The sequence below is a fragment of the Pipistrellus hanaki genome (genome assembly GCF_964339955.1).
Source record: "Pipistrellus hanaki genome assembly, chromosome: 15".
Classification (NCBI taxonomy): domain Eukaryota; kingdom Metazoa; phylum Chordata; class Mammalia; order Chiroptera; family Vespertilionidae; genus Pipistrellus; species Pipistrellus hanaki.
Window position 1 is genome coordinate 14,801,339 of NC_140517.1, and position 19,327 is coordinate 14,820,665.

Sequence of the window (19,327 nt, forward strand, 5' to 3'; positions counted from 1 at the left end):
TGGGATGTGGGAGAAAAACAGCCAACTCTTTCGAGGGCTGCAGAGGAAGCAGTGTCCTCAAAGGAGTCCTAGGTTTCTCTTAGAGCAGAAAGGTGAAGGAAAAAATTCAGACTTTGTAAAAAGAGATTTTGTTGATACTGATAATGAATTCTTGGGGGTTTCAGGAGGTGGAGGAGGGAAATGGGGTCAGAAAAAGGATGTACAGGGCCCTTTGGGATGAAATGCAAGAGATAAGGAACTGACCTAGGATCCTGGGCTACTTATGTAACTCACATAAATCAGGATAAATGGAATAATGATAATGATAATGATGATTTCAAAATAGATGTTGGTGGCTAAACTGTGAATACCTGGGGTTGTGAAGGATTTGCCAGGAAAGTCTAAGGTGCTCCGTCTTTACTCATAGCAGTGACGATGTGGAGGCCAGGGGAGGTATGTTGTCTTATCCAGAGCACCTGAAATTCTGGACTTTGAGAAACCATCCTGGGATGAGTAGTATCACCACTTTGGCTAAGGATGTAAAGCCTTTGGAATCAGCTTGGCCAAAGAAACAGGAGTTTTGACTAAAGGAAGAGTGAAATGGTGGAGCCTGAAACTCTGAAGGGCAGGGTGGTTCTGCAGAGGATTTTACAGGACTTCCTGGATGCTGGCCCAGATGACAAGAAGGCTAGAGGTACTCCGTTGGAGTTGTTGCAGTGACTCAAGGATGCTGTTAGATGCCATCTTTCTGTAGAACTTCAATCTACTATCTGTTGCCCCATGGTCAGAAGAAGGCTGCTGCATATCTAGGACTCACACCCAAATTCCAGGTAGGAAATGGGGGAAAAGTTTATAGGTGAAGGGTATGTACATCGTTTGAAGCAAAGATGCATGAATACTTAAAATCTAAGTTATTAGGTTTTGTGGGTTGATTTGAGAAAAGCACCTCCCATCCTTTATGATTTAGCTAACTACCATCCTCTCTTTCAAGGTTCAGCTCAAGTCAATGTGTGTTAGGCTGAGTTAGGTGCTTTAGGTCTGAGTATTAAGAGCCTGTGATAGAGTGCAGTGACCTTCCCCATTCTCCTGTCTTTATATTCATGCCCTGTGCCATGAGTCTGATTCTGGTCTTAGCCATGAAATGCGCTTTGACCAATAGGACATTTTTAAGCAGAGGCATAAAAATCCCTAGTGCTGTTAGGTGTGCTCTCCCTCTTATGTCTGAGCCACTGCCATGAGGGTGAGAGACACATAAAGCAGAGTTGAATCATCATAATGAGACTATCCTAGATCAGCCCAGCCACCTCCCAACCAAAGGCACCCAACCAAAATCAGCGAACTGTCTAGGCAACCACCCCAGATACCTGAGAAATTAACAGTTACTATATAACACTGATGTTATGTGGTTGGTTGTTTCTTAGCATTACTGTAGCATTAGATAATTAACACATAGCTCTGTCACAAGTGTTAGCCGTGTCTCTCCAATTAATGGTGGGGAGTCCCTTTGGGAAGGGCCTTTTTTCAGGAGGATCCTAAGTGAAAGCTTGTGAAAGGAATGAATGAATGAACCTTTGTTCAGTCTTTAAGAAGGAACTTTAATGCTTTGCTCACAGCAGGTGCAGAGTTCCTCATAACCAAACAGTGTAATCAAATGAACCCACCCACAGAAAATCTGGTTCAACAAGATATGTGAAGCTACAGTATAAATAAATTCTCATCACAGATTAAGGTACTTTTCTTCCTCAAGTACAATGGTCATTTCTTAAACACAGGGTACTCTATTTTATATTCTATTAATACTGTATAGATTAGTTCACAGGTAATCTAAATCCTATAAGTACACTTTAAGGAGTAGAGTGTAAATAAGTGGATATGACGCAGTCTAGATATCCTTCCTATTATCTTCAGTACACAATACCAAATCATTACTGATATTTCCTAATAAAGTCAAGAAACTTGAATTGCTTTTTAAAATATTATTTATATTAACATAAAAAATAAAAAGAGAATTTTTACTGGGATTCTTGCAGAGGAAAATATATCTAGTAGCCTAGCCATGTATGGAGTGGGATGGCGAGAACATCATTCTTATAAAAGGTCATCAATTGGTTCTCTGCTCCTCCTGTTCATCAGCCGCATCTTTGCACAATGCCAGCTGCAAACCTCAGACACGATGGTGAAGATCAGAGTGAACGGATTTGGTCATATTGGGTACCTGGTCACCAGGGCTGCTTTTAACTCTGGCGAAGTGGATATTGTCACCACCAGTGACTCCTTAATTAACCTCAAACACATGGCCTACATGTTGCAGTATGATTCTACTCATGGCAAGTTCAAAGGAACAGTCAAGGCTGAGAACGAGAAGCTTGTCGTCAAAGGAAAGTTCATCTCTATCTTCCAGGAGCAAGATCCTGCCAACATCAAATGAGAGATGCTGGTGCTGAGTGTGTTGTGGAGTCCACCAGTGTCTTCACTACCATGGAGAAGGCTGGGGTTCACTTGAAGGGTGGAGCCAAGAGTGTCATCATCTCCGCCCCTTCTGCAGATGCACCCATGTTTGTGATGGGTGTGAACCATGACAAGTCTGACAAACTCCCTCAAGATTGTCAACACTGCCTCCTGCACCACCAACTGCTTGGCGCCCCGGCCAAGATCATCCATGACAACTTTGGCATCATGGAGGGACTCATGGCCACAGTCCATGCTTTCGCTGCCACCTAGAAGTTTGTGGATGGGCCATGTGGTGTGATAGCCGAAGAGCTGCCCAGAGTATCACCCCTGCTTCTCCTGGCACTGCCAATGCTGTGAGCAAGATTATCTCTGAGGTGAATGGGAAGCTCATTGGGATGGCCTTTGTTGTCCCCAACCCCACTGAGGATCTGATCTGCCACCTGGAGAAAGCTGCCAAGTATGATGATATCAAGAAGCAGGCGTCAAATGGTCCCTTTAAGGGCATTCTGGGCTATACTGAGGACCAGGTTGTCCCCTGCAACTTTAACAGTGACACAGTGAATCCGTCTTCAATGCTGGAGCTGGTATTACCCTCAAGGACCACTTGTCAAACTCATTTTCTGGTATGATAGTGAATTTGGCTACAGCAACAGGGTGGTGGACCTTATGGTCCACATGGCATCCAAGAACTAAAAGCCCCATCAAGAGGAAGAGAAACCCTCAGCTGCTGGAGAGTCCATGCCTCAAATCGGACCTTCAACATACTGAGAATCTCCTGACCTCCACAGTTCCCATCCCAGACCCCCAAGGAAGGGGAGGGGCTTGGGGAGCTCCACCTTTTCATGCACCATCAATAAAGTTCACTGTACTCCCTCCCCCAAAAGTCACTGATCACATGTATAGCATGTTTTGGGGATACTGAGCAAATTAATTTTGCTAAAGAGGGTTTCTACAGAGAAAGAGTAAAAAAAAAAAAAAAAAAAAAAAAAAAAAAAAAAAAAGGCTGGGAGTAACTAATATGTTATGTGCCAATTACATCTGAATTTTCTTAAAAGGCAGGATATGGCAGGGAATTATGAAGCCAAATATATGGAAATCTGAATATAAAATCAGGGGCATTTTAAAATTATATTTTACTCAGCAGGAATGTTATAAATTTTGATCAAGGGAATAACAGTATGGTATGAGAAGGTTTTTTGCAGAAAGATGCTTAATAGTCATATTAAATAATTTAATACCAAAATACTGTTTTGTAGATACTATTCCCATTTATTTCTAAATCACATGTCTCATGAAAGTCTGGATTTATGCTGGATACAAATGACCAAGGAATTATTTTGAGATCATAGGTTTGCTCCTCTCTTCCTGACAGTCATTTAGCATATTGTCCATTCATTGGGAGTCCATGAATTATCCCCCCCCACCCTCCACATCCTGCTGGTCCAGTTCTGTGAAACTGGAACTAATTATAGCCAGAGGTGAATGTCAAGAGTAAGAATGAATGAGACTCCATGTAGCAAAAACCAGAATCAACATTGGGATAAACAGTTCTAAGTTCCTTTTCCAAGAGCCCATCTCACCTGAGTTGTGGTAGCATTTACCTTCTGGGTGTATATATTTCATAACCCATTAATTTTATTTGCCACGTGGGTGTCAGTGTTTGTTCTTATTTGAGTTGAACTTAGGTCAGGAAGTATAAACATCCAAAATTTTATGTCCTGTTAGTGATAGGAAAATGTCTTTTCACACTCCATTCCTCTATACCTGTTTTCTCTAGAATTTTCTCCTCTCCACCTTACCTCTATTCCCCTTTACAAACTTCTGTTTAGCCTTTTAAACCTTTTTCAAACATGCCCACATAAACAAAAACTCTTTGAGACCAAATAGCTTGATAATAAATGTATTGATAATATTTAACTTTCTTCCCAGCTCCAAAATGTAAGGGTTCTCTGCTTGGAAAGCAGGTTAGGTAATATATAACTTTTGGAGGTCAGAGGCTCAGTGGTGAGCATCGACCCATGAACCAGTTCCATTCCCAGTCAGAGCACATGCCCGGGTTGTGGGCTCGATCCCAGTACAGTGCCTGCAGAAGGCAGCCAATCAATGATTCTCTCTCATCATTGATGTTCCTATCGCTCTTTCTCCCTCTCCTTTCCTCTCTTTGAAATCAATAAAAAAATATTTTTTAAAAAGAATAATTTTAAAAAATCTGAACATTCTATAAACTTAGATATACTCGATGTTGTATATACTATACACACTGGAGAAACTTTGTATTTTCTATCCATCTGCTGATGTTTAAATTTGCTAGTGATTTCTTCATGCTCTTGCATTGTTTTCCTGGTATTTTCCCAGTCTGATGCATTTGGAGAAAGGAGGTCAGTGTAGGTTCTATTCTGACCCCGGTCACTTATTTGCTGTCAGATCTTTGGCAAGTCTTTCCCTAGGTCTCCATGACCCACAGCTGTCACAGAATAGTAATGCTTGCTTTGTGGGACAGTGAGGAAGGACACAAGACCCAGACAACAAAGCCTTTTAAAAAGTTAAAAGTCCTCCTTGGGGTCCTAGCTAGTGTGGGTCAGTTGGTTAGAGCATCGTCAACTTCTTTTTATTCATATTACATTCAAACTACCCATAAGGCATGGCCACCCTTGAGACCTTAGATTCACACAACAGTCCTTTGTAGTAAAGAAGACTGTTGGTGCCTGGCCAGCATGGTTCAGTGGTTGAGCATCCACCTGTGAACCAGGTCTCAGTTTGATTCCTGGTCAGTGTATATGCCCGGGGTTGAGGGCTCAATCCCCAGTGTGGGATGTGCAGGAGGCAGCCGATCAATGATTGTCTCCCACCATTGATGTTTCTCTCCCTCTCTCTTTCTCTTCCTCTCTGAAATCAATAAAAATATATTTAAAAAATAAGACTTGGATTTTTATTGATAGATCTCTACCCCAGATGTCTGTAGGTTTACGTGGGGTTATTTGTTGCCTCTCAAGAAGGGTCTTCCAGGGGGCAATGTTAAAATATGTACACAGATAATAACTTAATAAAAAATGTAATTAAAAAAAAGGGTCTTCCAGGCTTCCATGCAGGAGTATAAAGCCTGGTTTGAAAGCGTTTGAGTATAGGTGGGAGAATAGAGCTGGGCAGTGGTGAGGCAGTGTGGTGCTTCTCTGTTCAGTATGCAGACTTTCATTCATCTTGTTTTAAATCCACTGCTTTAATCTGGCCCTTTGCTATTTTCTCCAGAGAATAAACCTCCTGTATTACAGGGCTTGGGAGAAGTCTCTGGGCTGTGCTTGTGGGATGGGATCTGCAAGTCTTAATTGCTCCTTATATCTCTCCCTTGGGCTGTCTCCGCCTTGCAAAGTACTGTATCTAACACCTAGTTCCTGAGCCTTTCCTGGAGGTCTCCCCAAAGTGAGTCCACTTACTTCCGGGTATTAGACTTGAGTCCTAACCACCCACCTCCCTACTCTACTCCCATTCAAGGCTTCCAGTTTTCCCTGGTTACCATATCTCTATCCCTTCGCATCTTCCCAAACGATATTGACATCTCTCATCCGTTTTCATCTTTCTCATGCTCTTATCCTTGTAGATTCTCATCCATTTTGTACTTTCAGTGTCATGTTCCAGAAATTCCTGTGTTCACTTCACCCATATTTAATAAGCAGCTGTTTTTTAAGCCAACCCGAGCGATGCAATGTAATACTCTGCAGTTGTTAACTGGAATAACAGCAACATGTATGGACGTGTGAGTGGGCAATATAGAAAATTAAATGAAGAGAGAAAGCTACAGGTTGGTATATATGATACAATTTTCATTAAAATTTTACATATATTAACACACGTATACATATGTTGTATATGTTATATAAAATATATTCTCTTTAGCATTATCTGAGACAATCTACTAGGTGTACTGGTGAGTAATAGCGGATTTTGTAATAAAGCCATTCCCTCCCTATCCCTGGCGGAGTAGCTCTGTTAATTAGAGCATTGTCCAGATACACCAATGAATGCATAAATAATGTTTACAAATTAATGTAAACAAATTAATGTTTCTCTCCCTTCTTCTCTCTTTCAATCAATAAAATTTTTTAAAATTAATTTTAATTTTTAAATTAATTAATTAATTTTCATTGATTAAGGTATTACATATGTGTCCTTATGTCCCCATAAAGAACCGCAGGCTTGAGTAGGAAGGAGGATGGCCTTTGAGATGGGAGTCCATCATTCTCTCAGGTCCATGGCACCTGAATTAACCTTTTTCATTTTGCACCAGCACCTGTCTCATTAGTTTGGCTTTCCTTGCAGGTGGCAGACAAAGTGATTCCTGGTCAGACCATGTGCCCAGGTTGTGGGCTTAATCCCCAGTCTGGGTGTGTGCAGGAGGCAGCCCATTGGTGTTTATCTCTCACATTGATGTTTCTCTCTCACTCTCCTCTCTTCCTCTCTCTCTAAAATCAATAATAATATATTAAAAATAAAAATAAAAATCTGATGCTGAGGCCGAACCTTTAACAGGGTTGTTAAAGTTGAGTCTTTAACAGGGTTTCTCAACCATGGCCCTACTGACCTTTGAGACTAGACAATCCTTTGCCACAGGGGACTTTCCTCTACATTGTGGGATTTTAGCACCATCCCTGGGTCTAACACACTAAATGCCAGTTGAATCCTCTCCCAATTGTAATAACCAAAAGACATTGCCAAGTGTTTCCTGGTGGGAGGAGCAAATCACCCAATTGAGAATCATTGCTATAGGGGCCAGGATCCAGGCATCATATTTTTAAAATCTTCCCAGGTGATTCCAGTGTGCAGTCAAGTTTGAGAATCAGTGCTCTGATGGAGTTTCCTTTGGGAAGTATATCCTGATGGAAAGTCCTGGGAATTTTAGAGTAGGTTTCTATAAACTATGATTTACTATTAACTCAGCAAGAATGGATCTATTCTGGGCCAGACAAGCAGTTCCACTCATCCTATCTAGTAAGACTATTTCTTTCTCTCAAGGGGACTTTGGGGGGGGGGGGGAAAGAGGCTCTGAACATCTCAAGAAGCTAGCAAAGCCAGCTGAGCTTGAAACACAGAGAACCTTTACTGTAAGCCAATGAAAGAGACCCAAACTAATGAATGGTCTAACCAAGCATGTCAAACTCATGGCTGGTGTAGTTTAACATGCTTGCTAAGCAATATTTGAGGACCCACAGGGTGTACCTTATTGATGCCAAGATAATATTGACTGGAGATACCTTGTAGGCCAGGGTCTTGTGCTAGGGGATCTGTTTACATGCCATCAAATACATCTAAGTTATAAATAATATGTTAATAAATTAATCCTATATAATAAAAGGCTAATATGCAAATAGACCAAAGGGCAGAACAACCATTCACTATGAAACACCACTAGGGGGCAGACACTCAATGCAGGAGCTGCCCCCTGGTGGTCAGTGTGCTCCCACAGGGGAAGTGCCGTTCAGCTAGAAGCCAGCCTCACAGCTGGCGGCAGTGGTGGCAGCACTAAGAATGTCCGACTACTGGCTTAGGCCCTCCCCGCCAGTCAGACATCCCCAAGGGCTCCTGGACTTTGAGAGGGCACAGGTTGGGTTGAATGAGCCCCCCTCCCAAGTGCAGGAATTTTGTGCACTGGGCCTCTAGTATTAATAATAAATTGGTCTAGTTTAAGGAGTAGACATGTCGATACTTCTGAAACACTTTTTAACCCTAACTTGTGTACAAAAACATTTATACATTTTGAGTATGCGCCTCAGTATCATTGTGGCAGAAACTACAGTTGTGCTCTTTCTACACCCTTCCATCCTCTTTTCTAATAAGGACACCAGAAAGCTAAATACTTGCCTTCCAGATTTCCCTGCTGGTGGGAGTAGCCATGTGACATAATTTTGGGCACTAAGAATGCAAGCTCTATGAAGACAGATTTTTGCGTGTGTCTATTTTGTTCTTTGCTGGTTAAAACTCACCAAATCTAACACTTTAAAAAATGTCCACCCCAGGTGGGGGAAAAGACAGATGTTGTTTAAGGTTACAAACTTGTAACCAACAGTAAATAAATCCTAGAGATCTATATTCATAGCATAGTGTTTGTAGAGAACAATATTGTATTACAATCCTTAAACTTGCCAAGAGACCAGAACTTAACTATACCAACACTAAAAAAATTATAATTATGTAATGTGGTAGAGGTGTTAATTATTGTCACAGTGGCAGTCATATTACAATATATAAATGCATCAAATTAACATGCTGTGCACCTTAAATTTACAATGTAAACTATGTTTCAATGAAAAAAAAAAGTCCAGGTTATGTACATCAGGTTTATTTCAAAATTTTTAAAAATAAAAGAGCGATTGTTAATAAATTACAAATTGAAAAACGAAAAAAAAAATTTTTTGACCCCTGAGAAGAAGACAGACACCAAGACCCTGTTTCTCTAAAGTTCAGGTTAAATTGCAGCGCTGAGATTTATCTTGCTAACACTAGATGTCACCATTGTGCTGTGCAAAAGTAGCTGACCCTCAGGAGCGCTTTTTAGTATTTTCAGCGCAGGGTCAGGTTGTTCAAGTTTTTGAAGATTGTTCATCCTCATTCCACCCATGCCAGACTATGATTGCCGTGGCCTTATTAAAACTCACTGAACCTTGATTTTTTTTCTTGGTTATAATTCATTCTACACCCCTGTGCCAGGTACTGCACGGGGCCAAGTTAGAAGCAAAGGAGGGTGCCAGTCTCCATGCTCTGTGCTCCAGATAAAGAGTACCCTGTGCCATGGTTCTCGCCTCCAGGTCTCTGTTTGGGACCCGTGCTTGCATCTCTCTGGAGCCGCTGGGGCTACATTTTAATAATGGACTTATGATTCTGCAGACACCAAACTGATTCAGATAAAGTAACAGTGCAAGTTGCTTGAGTCAAGTTTCATTAGTTCCAGTTGTTGCTTTCTCCACAAGAAATTAGTCTATAATTTTCCATAGCTGTCCTTTAATAAATACTAAGAACCAGTGACATTTTGTGGTGCTTACTTAAAAATTCAAACCCAGGCGCCTGGCTTTGGAGCCCATGCTGTAACCACCATACAATGTAGTCCCCCTTTTTCCACTGCTTTTTTTTTTTTTTTTTTTTCCAGCTTCACTGTGTGATTGACATGCAATCAGCTTGTTGGTTTCTACAAAAGGTGTTGCTGGGATTTTTGACTGGATTGCTTTAAATATATAGGTCAATTTGGGGAGAATTGTTGAGTCAATGAACATAGTATCCATGTATTAGATATTTTTTCATTTAGTTTATTATTTTTTAAAACGTGTTGTGTTTTTAAAAATCCTCACGCAAGGATATGTTTACAGTATTGTTTTTTGGAGAGAGAGGAAGGGAGAAAGAATAAAACATCTATCAGTTGCCTCCTATATATGCCCTGACCTGGAATCAAACCTGAAACCTTTTGGTGTGCTTTTTATTCAATCTCAGAGATTTCCCCGCTTTGCTTTCTCCTGTCTCCCTAATCTACCAATGGATTTCATGTACCGCCTCCCCTCCACCCCCCATGTCTTCTCTTTTGATCCTAATGTATAAAATGAGGTGCAAAACCGCCATTTCTCAATCTATTGAGATTTTGCTTCCCAGCAAACTGTTCTTTTGTTGGTTTGGCTCAAATAAACTCATAGAAATTCTTGCAGGTTTGGACATTTCTTATGTCAACAAAATTATTGATAAGAATAACCCTTAATTTTGAGAGACTGCGTCTATATACACTGTAATGTGATGAAGATATCTGTGATTTTTCTAACAAAAATCACAGGTACTGCTGATACTACTGTGGTTTGTTGCAACACGTAATGGAAGGAAATGCTTTGTCGGTTAGAGATGAGCGAAAACGACCATAAACTTTCTCACCTACTCAGGGTCTCTAAGGATCCCAGGTTAGGAAGCCCTGCGCTGGGAGTAGCGCCAGACAACCACCGAGCTGCGCGCGTTAGCATCCTAGAGAGGAAGCACGTGCGGCGTGGGCGACGCGCTCGGTGTGACGCACTTCCGGTCACGCCGGCCTCTGCCCCTTTCCCGAGGTGAGTGTTGGGGTTTGTCACCTGGGAGTCCCTGCTGGGAGCGCTCCTTTCACCCTCAGAGGAGGCAGTTGCCTTTGCCCTTGCTGCCGGGGCGGAAGGTGTCGGAGGCAGCTTGTGAGCCAGGACCGCTCGCCCCCGGGTGCCTTTGCTCGCTCGGCCGCTTTGGGGAATGGAGGCTGTGAATGGAAGAGACGTGCTGCGTGCCCGGCACAGCCACTGAGTCCCTCTGCGCTATTGCGCGACCTAATTAGTGAGCACCTAATTGCCCTGTAGCTGTTCTAGGTTCCCGGAGTGAGACGGGGTGTGGGTCCCGGCCTCAGAGAGCTTTCAGTTTAGTGGAACAGTTACATATTAATCACATCTGATCATCTCACCCCATCTGGTCCTAACATCGTAGCTGCAGCCGGTTGCTTTTAGGTCGAAGACCAAGTCCTCAACGTGCGCAAAGCCTGTGTGGCTTGGTCTCTTGCAGCTCCTTCCCCTCGTGTTGCAGCACCCACCCACCCACGCGCACACACACACACACACACCCCTCTCAGCTGCAGACTTTCACTTGTAGAACGAGCTTTTGCACTTGTTTTCACTTTTGTAAAGATTTTCCTTTTAAACAAGCTAATTCCTGCTCAGGCTTATAATTTAGGATCGATTCTTCCGGGCTCTAGTCACAATTGAAAGTTAAAGTTATTCATGACATTCTTGGATTAATATGTGTGTGTCCTTTAGCCTGTCCTAGACCAAGCCCAGTGACGAAAGGGATCACACCTTTTTTTTCTCTCCACTGTATCTCACACTTGGGCTGGAATGTATACAATAGATGCTTGTTGAATGAAGAAAGCACACATCAGTGTGTAATCTCAAACGTGGGAGACATAGTATACAGGGAAGGGAATACAGTACTAGTGGAGTGTGTAACGTGGAGACCTGACCTGGCCTGTAGAGGATGACCTGAAGGATGAGTGGGCATTACCTAGCTGAAGAGAGGGTCAGGCTGTTGGAGAGTATTGCAGGTGGACAGAATCAGTTACAAAGGCCCTAAGGTTGCAGAAGAAGGTACATCGGTCCTGAATTAGCATAGCAGAAGAAACGAAGAAGGCTAGAATGGCTAAACTAAGAATAAGGGTGGCACAGATGAGCTGAGCAGGAAATTATACCATGCAATGAGTTTCCTTAGGGAAGGTGCTGGCTTTTTGGTAGAATATGACTACCTAACAAGAATAAAAAATGTTCATAGGATATATAATGAAAGTAACAACCATTACATTCTGGCATGTTGAGTTGGCCCTTCAGGGTCCTTTGAATGGGACGTGAACAAAAAAGATGCCTGCCTCAGATCCAAGAAAAGGAAGACCTACTCAGACTCTTACTCTGCATTTCTTGACTACTCATTCTTTCATATTTACCTTAGAATCACTTTTATCAAGTTCTAAGAGAAAAGCCTGTTGGGATTAGATTGGAAGCAACTGAATGTAGTTATTAAAAAACATGACTTTTGGAATTGGCAGATCTGAGTTTTGCCACCAGCTCATCCATCCACTGACTGAGTGACCTCGGAGAGAAAATTATTCACTTAGCCTTGTTTTCTCATTGGGGAAAAGGAAAAGGTTCAGAAGATTATTGTGGGTATTGAATGAGGGTGTCTATACTTCATCCAAAAAGCATGGTATTTGTTTCTATTTTCTTTAACCTTTTGTGTTTCCCAGTAAAATATTTTTTTTTAAATGAAGATTTGAGTTCTCTCTTGTTAGGTGTTGCTGCTGGTGTTTTTGCTCTGAGTGTACTCAAGTTCCCCCTGTATTGATGTCCTACCTAGGACAGAGCATTGCCTGATGTTGGGAGGACAGGCTTTGATGCCCAAGGACATCGAAATATTTATATACCACTTACCCAGTGGGCATTTAGTAAACGGTTGCTGCTGCTGTTGGCAGGTTTGTTGGTATTAAGGGGAGCCTTTGACTGGGTAAGGCTTACTCTGGTTCTCTTTGCTTCTTCCTTCAGCCCCGCCCCTTGACTGAGAAGGAGCCCAGGTGATGGCAGCCATGCCCCTGAAAGCCTGGCACCAGGTGAGCTGTTAATTCCTCAGGTCAACCTTTGAGAAACCCGACTTGAAGGAAATGATGGGAGGGATGATTCTGGCAAAATTCTCGGAGCCAAAGCAATAGGAAGATCCTCTGTTAATGCTCTCCAACTGGACGCTGGGAGCAAAGCCAATGACGGCAGCAGCTAGGAGCCCACCAAGCAATGGCTGGAGAGAGTGTCCTGGGAAGTGGAACTGGAGCCTCTTCCATACTGGAGGGTCTCCAGTTTTAGAGGGATCTGTGAGAATGAGGGACAGGCTAGTGGTGTAGGTGTCTGGTTGCAAGGTTCTTGGGAAGTGGAAACAGAAGGGTGACAGGAAGAAGGCAAGAATGCAGGAGCTTATATCATTTATCCTAAGGAGTATATCTTCCTTGAGGTTGGTGCTGCTGACTGAGGCAAGGCTGTGGGCTCTGACAGGAAAACTGCACTAGCTGAGGGCACCTGAAGTTAGGAATCCCATTAGGTCTCAGTGGCCTTGACCAGTCACTTAACCTCTTTGCATCCTAACTGACTTCATTTGTAAAATCAACATTCAGGACCTTACATTTGTGGGACAAGGAAATTTTTGTTTTGACTTGTATTTCATCCTTTGAGACTGATGAGTTGCTGGTATTGCTTTATTTACTATGTCTTCCTAGGGACTTATTTACCCAATAACTTAGCATGAGCCATATTCCAAGTGCCAATCCTGGATTTCTGACATCTGGCAGGTGCCTCTGCTGACTGTTTCACTGATATACATGTCTTCCTTGTAGCTCATCCCGCTTTTGATCTTCCGTAAGTACTGGAGAGTCACTGGTATCACCATCTCGAAGTCCTGACCACTCAGTTTTAGATTGCTGCCTGCTTATTGACACTTCTTCCTGGGTACCACTTCCAGAGAGTCAGCAAGTCCGATTGCTTCTGCCTACTACCTCTCCCACTTGTTCCATGTTTCATATTGCCTTCCTTCAAGGTTGGTTCTTCTCTGGGATTTTGTTTGCAGACCTTCCCAGCTAGTGTCTCTGTGTACAGTCTTGTGCCTTTCTGCCACTGTCACTGGTCACCTGGTACATCTTACTTCCTGAGCGTGGGCTTTATCTTCTAGTCCGGGTTTCTCAGATTTTAGTGTGCATCACAATCAGCTGGAGGCCCATTGATGGAACATTTGCTCTCGGTTGAGGCCTGCCAGCGTGCCTTTCCAATAAGTAAGTTATCCGGTGCTGCTGCCTTGGGGCCCACGCTTTGAGAACCACTATTGTAGTTAGTGGTGACTTATTAAATCATTCAGTTGAGTGGGTCAGGCTGTCATTTGAAATAGATCATTGTATGTGCCGGCAGAGGATGGATTCAGTGTGGGACAGCTGGAATTGGAGCTGTTTAAGGTCCCCATCTGTTGAGTTGGTGTACGGATTGTACAATAGTGAAGAGTCGGTTCCAGAAATATTTTGGCAATAAAATTGACAGGATTTGATTACCAACTGTTAGAAGTGAGCAGTGATGGGGGCAAGTTAGTCTAGGATGAATCTTAAGTTTCTGGTGTAGGAAACATGCTGAAATTGCTACTGCCAACTGAGATGGGGAAAGAATTGTCACCGTGTGAATTAGTTTATGTGAGTTAGAGAGGGAACCAGTTTAGGGGGGCGGATGATTAGTGTTAGCTGGTGGGTCAGACATGTTGGGTCAGCAGAGATTGTGAGGCATGGGGATTAGTGGAAGGGGCAGATCTGCAGAATCAGTCAAGGTGTTAGAAAGTGGGAGAATATTCACCACATGTTCAGGTAACCACGTCTGATACTAAAGTCCAAGGTGTGAATAGGGGGCCTAACCAGATGCTGGAGCTTTCTGGGAAGGTAGACTTGGGGCCATCTGGAAGGGGCAATGATGGCTGTTGAAAAAACCCCGAGGCTTGGTTGGCAAGAGCTCTTACAGATTGTGCTGGGTGTATAAAGATATAAGGCTAAAAGGGCTACCAGCAGCAGTTCCATTCCAGAAGCCTATTCTCCTAGGAAGACACATCAGGAAGCAGAATGCTAGGCTGCCAGGCAGCACGGCTCCCTCTGCTGGATGATCTTGAGCACAGACAGCACAGCAGTCTTCAAACGACATATGGGGGTTGGATGCAAAGGGGTCATCGTGGCAAACCATGACTGTTCTTGTTGTGTGGGCTTGAGGTTTGGGGCAGAGTGAGCACTAGGGCAGTGAAGGGGGAGCAGGTAGTCCTGAGATGCCACCTGGGAGTGAGTGTCCGGACATTCTGAAGCTAATTGCCCACTTGTAGGTGTAACAGTGAAGGACTGACAGGATCTACAAAGTCAGAGAGATTTTGCTCTGAGAAGGTGAATAATGGGAGACTCTCCAGGCTTTTTGAAATGTTTTATCATGTTTTATAACAGTGTTCCAAAGGAAGCTCTTCTGATAGAGAAGTTCCAGGTTGTTGGTTGTAGAAATAGTCATTTAATGGCCTAACACCCGTTCTTTCACCTTTTCTCATTAGCCATCTCTTATAGGACTCCTCCCTCAAACTGTCCCGTGTCCCACACTCTGGCTCTGAGTCAGAGGATTGGTTCTGAGACAGCGGGAACCTCTTGTTTCAGGAGGTGGTGACCTTTGAGGATGTGGCTGTGCACTTTACCCAAGCAGAATGGGCTGGCCTCTCTTCCGCACAGAGGGCCCTGTACAGAAGTGTGATGCTGGAGAATTACAGGAACTTGGCATCCCTGGGTAAGGCTACTTTCCTCCTGGGACTCAGATCTATGCTTTCCTGCTTCCTTCTTTTTTCCTTATGGGCTGGTGTGGTGAAGGAGGGAGGGGTTGTTGCTGGTATCCTTACTGCATGGTTCAACCACTGAGCAACACCGGCTGGGCAGTTTTCCTTCTTTTGATATAGCATTTTATCCCCCTTTTCAGGATACACAGTTCCCAAATCTGCCCTCATCTCACTTCTGGAGGCACAGGATGACCCACCTGCAGAGAGGAGCACACACGTCTGTAAAGGTAAAGGAGGCAAGTTTAAAATGGGCAACTGGTGGGCTTTACAGAGCAGTATATTTTAAAATTCACCATGCTGGTGAGCATTGAAATAGATGATTTTCTTAACAGGTAAAATATGAAACCATTCCCACCAATTTTAATTCTTATCAAGATAACTATTTCCTCTTCATGCATCTCTCTCTGGTTCCCTTCTGAGTTTCAGGATTGTCTACCTCGATGGCCCTTCTTCTTTGTACAGGATAGATTTACTTAGGAGCAGTTTTTCAGCACTTGAGTGTGCCAAGTTTTGTTTAATACTCTAGAGCAGCAGTCGCCAACCTTTCTGACTTCATGGATGGTGACTGCTGCTCCAAAGGTTTCCTTAAATCAGTGGTTGCCAACCTTTTGGACCTAACGGACCACTGGTTGGCAGCTGCTGCTCTAGAGGACACAAGTTGTGGAGATGGATGTAAAAGCTTTTTAAAAATGTGTAGATAGGCAGTAGGAGCTCAGCAGGAAACTTAGCGGAATTACCATTTAGAAGTTCAAGTAATGCGTCTTCAGAGGTAGTGCCATTTGTTCTGAATTTGACTGTTTACAGTGGATATCATGTGAAGAAAAAGAAGGTAGACTATCTGGCCCGAGGAAGGGAGAAAAGGATCCAGTAAATCATTGTGAAGAACTTTGCAACATAATGTGCAGGAGAATCACCTGGGAGCATAATTTAAAAGGGTATTTTTTTTCTGGAGCCCACCTACAAGTATGCCTCTGTCTTTTCTAGTAAGTAGTACAAAAGGACTCAGAACCTAAGCAAGACTTCCTAGAATCTGGGGCTGGCACAGAGTCTGCAGTGCATCCTGGCCCCCCCTTTCCTCCGCCGATGGGTTAGGTGAATGTATTTGGTCTGTCTTACCTACCCAGCATTGTGTGGAATATCTAGAATGTAGACTTTGTGGTGGGCCTGAGGGCTCTGTCCTGAATTTACAGCACAGGAATAGGAAATGAGAGAGTAGGCAAAACAGAACATGGAGCAGTAGCAGTGACACTGAGTTTGGCCAGCCTCAATATCACTATTAATCTTTGAACCTGTAGCTTCTTTGGCATTTTGTAGACCCATAAGTACCTAAGGTTAAAAGATACTAGAACATTCTAGGGACAAGCCATTCAAATACAGAGTCTGGAAAAGCTTAGGAAGCAGTCTGTCGTGTCGTGTGTATGTTGACACCCTGTTCTGCCTCGATAGTTCTCTGCCCGTGATATTAGGCACTTTTATTGCTAAAAGACCGAGGTGGAAGTTGAAATAGTAATCTCTAACAGCTCTATGTTATTTAATGTTCTTTTGTTTCTGGTATAATTCTCAGGTGGCACTTGTGCTTTCTGTTTATGTCAGATACTGAAACCAACATTGGCAGTGAGTCCACGTCAGTACAGGGAATTTCTGGAAACAGAGCCGTGGTGGTGTCTTACGGTCTGCAGAAGAGTGCTCCTCAAAGAAGCAACTTCCTAGAAACATGCAAACTGGAGACGCACCAGGAAATCTCCACAAGGAAAAGTGGCAGAAGAACGGTTCCCAGGATCCGCTGTGACGGGAAAGCCCTCCGGTGTGAGGAATGTGGGAAGTGTTTCAGCTATTTTTCTCACTATGTTAGACACCGGAGAATCCACACGGGGGAGAAGCCCTTTCAGTGTAACGAGTGTGGGAAAGCCTTCAATGGCAATTCCTCATTGATTCGGCATCAGAGGATCCACACTGGAGAGAAACCCTACCAGTGTGAGGCGTGTGGGAGAGCCTTCAATGATAACGCCAACCTGATGAGGCATCAGAGAATCCACAGTGGGGACCGACCCTATCACTGCCAGGAGTGTGGGAAAGGCTTCACCAATAGTTCTGAGTTTGTTATACATCGGAGAATCCACACTGGAGAGAGACCTTACGCGTGTAGTGAGTGTGGAAAAGCTTTCGTTGGCAATTCGCCACTACTTCGACATCAGAAAACTCACAGCGGAGAGAAACCCTACGAATGTAATGTATGTGGCAAAAGCTTCGGAAGGACTTACTATCTTATGCAACATCAGCGTATTCACACAGGGGAGAAGCCTTACTCTTGTAAAATATGTGGGCAAGCCTTCAATTTGCATAAAAAACTAAGTCGACACCAGAGAATCCACAGCGATAAGAAACCCTTTGACTGTGTAGCTTGTGGAAAAGCCTTCAGTGCTCAGGAACAACTAAAAAGGCATCTGAAGACCCATATTCAGGAGTCTTCCTATGTATGTGCTGAGTGCGGAAAAGTCTTCACTAGGAAAAGAAGTCTTCTTCAGCATCAAAGAATCCATACCGGAAAGACACCCTACGGGTGTGTCAAGTATGAAAAAGCCTTTAGGACTTCTTCCCAGCTAGGTGATCTTGAGCATGTCCATCCTGGAGAGAAACCTGAACTGGACATTTGTCATTTTGGCCTCCCAGAGTTTTTTACCCCCTTTGACTGGTAGTATATTCACTTTTCTTTGGAACTCCATCTTCTACTCAAGAGTAGAATGTGTGACCCCGATCTGGCTTGGCCATGGTGGTTCTGTCAGTAGGTGACCCAAGATGGTCCAGTTAGAGTTCCATGATGTGGCCAGACTTAACAGGAAGAAATACTGTTCTTTTTCCTTAGTCTTAAAGCTGAGAGGAATTCCTGGATTATTGTGGAAGCTGAGAATAGAGTCAACACAGCAGAAAAGAAATCAGAGTTGGAGATTAATCAGCCTTGACAGTTCCATTTGAACAACTACATTAAACTATGTCTAAAGCTAGAAATACATCTGGGCTTTTAAATTCCAGTAACCAATACAGTTTTGTTTTTCTCAAGTAAGTTTGAGTTAGGTTTTCTTTCCTTGGAATGGTGCCTTATCATTCTAACAAATACATATAAATGAGATGGGCAATATGCAAGTTTTCTGGGACAACGTCACAAATGCTCAGGAGGAGGCTGTGCACACAGGTGGGTGGGAGGGGACTGTATGGAAGATGAAGCAAGCCATGGATGCCGTGGCAGCCTGAGCAGGCCCAGAGTGAAGATGGGGGCCTGCTCACCAGGACACGCCAGCAGTCCCGCCTCTGTGCGTGAGCTACAGAGGAAACACATTTTCTGACCGCTCATTGGCTAAGCTCCCAGTATGCTACTCTCAGTATTCTTGGTAACTTGGGCAATAAGAATGCAAAAAAGTGATCTAGGGTTTTTCCACCTCACTCCTGGAGGGAAAAATGCAGGTCCGCTGCTAGAGGGGCTAAAAAATGTCATATCCTGCCCTAACTGGTTTGGATTAGTGGATAGAGCCTCAGCCTGCGGACTGCAGAGTCTGGGTTTGATTCTGATCAAGGGCATGCACCTAAGTTGCAGACTCCTCCCTGATTGGGGCCCAGGTCAGGACTCATTCAGGAGGCAACCAATCAAAGTGTTTCTCTCACTTTGATGTTTCTCTATGTCTTTCCTTTTTCTCTTCCTCATTCTCTGAAAATCAATGGAAACATATCCTCAGGTGAGGATAAAAAAAAAAAAGAAGAAGAAATGTCATATCTTACGAAAGACACATCTTGAAAATGCCAAAAGAAAGTTGTAATTTTTTCATAGTGAAGGGACTGAAGTCTGTGTTGAAAACACCTTGGCGGCTGTAGTGGCCAGCAGTGGCAGCAGCAGCGGGGAGATGGAGGTAGTGTCTTCCCCTGATCAGCCCAGTTGACACCTGCAGAGGGGGGCTAGACTGTGGCTTAGCGGGACTAAGCCGTCAGTAGGATATCCCCCAAGGGTTCCCAG

At 43.5% G+C, this 19,327-nt stretch overlaps 1 protein-coding gene and 1 pseudogene across 10 annotated transcripts; both read left to right on the top strand.

Annotated features, from left to right (window-relative positions):
• The first annotated feature begins 538 nt into the window (after window positions 1-538).
• LOC311633123 (glyceraldehyde-3-phosphate dehydrogenase-like) lies at window positions 539-3,272 on the top strand (annotated as a pseudogene). The gene is made up of 3 exons (XR_014797088.1): window positions 539-809; window positions 1,593-1,708; window positions 2,113-3,272. The product of XR_014797088.1 is annotated as a glyceraldehyde-3-phosphate dehydrogenase-like (transcript).
• A 2,827-nt stretch (window positions 3,273-6,099) lies between these two features.
• Window positions 6,100-19,221, top strand: ZNF19 (zinc finger protein 19). 9 transcript variants are annotated; one of them, XM_084905360.1, is made up of 6 exons: window positions 6,100-6,226; window positions 10,338-10,499; window positions 12,495-12,559; window positions 15,152-15,278; window positions 15,465-15,551; window positions 16,918-19,221. In XM_084905360.1, the coding sequence occupies exons 3-6, from the start codon at window positions 12,527-12,529 to the stop codon at window positions 18,018-18,020; spliced, it is 1,350 nt and encodes a 449-aa protein (XP_084761486.1). In that variant the 5' UTR covers window positions 6,100-6,226; window positions 10,338-10,499; window positions 12,495-12,526; the 3' UTR covers window positions 18,021-19,221. The 9 variants fall into 9 exon arrangements, with proteins under 9 accessions (XP_084761486.1, XP_084761487.1, XP_084761489.1 ...); XM_084905361.1 differs by lacking the exons at window positions 6,100-6,226; window positions 10,338-10,499 and having other exon boundaries at window positions 12,239-12,559; XM_084905363.1 differs by lacking the exons at window positions 6,100-6,226; window positions 10,338-10,499 and having other exon boundaries at window positions 12,477-12,559; window positions 15,052-15,278; window positions 16,918-19,220.
• The last annotated feature ends 106 nt before the right edge of the window (window positions 19,222-19,327 follow it).

Coding starts and splice junctions, on each gene's coding strand:
- ZNF19 (XM_084905360.1), top strand. CDS start 12,527: ATGGCAGCCATGCCCCTGAAAGCCTGGCACCAG. Junction 12,560..15,151: donor CCCTGAAAGCCTGGCACCAG/GTGAGCTGTTAA, acceptor CTCTTGTTTCAG/GAGGTGGTGACCTTTGAGGA. Junction 15,552..16,917: donor GAGCACACACGTCTGTAAAG/GTAAAGGAGGCA, acceptor TGTTTATGTCAG/ATACTGAAACCAACATTGGC.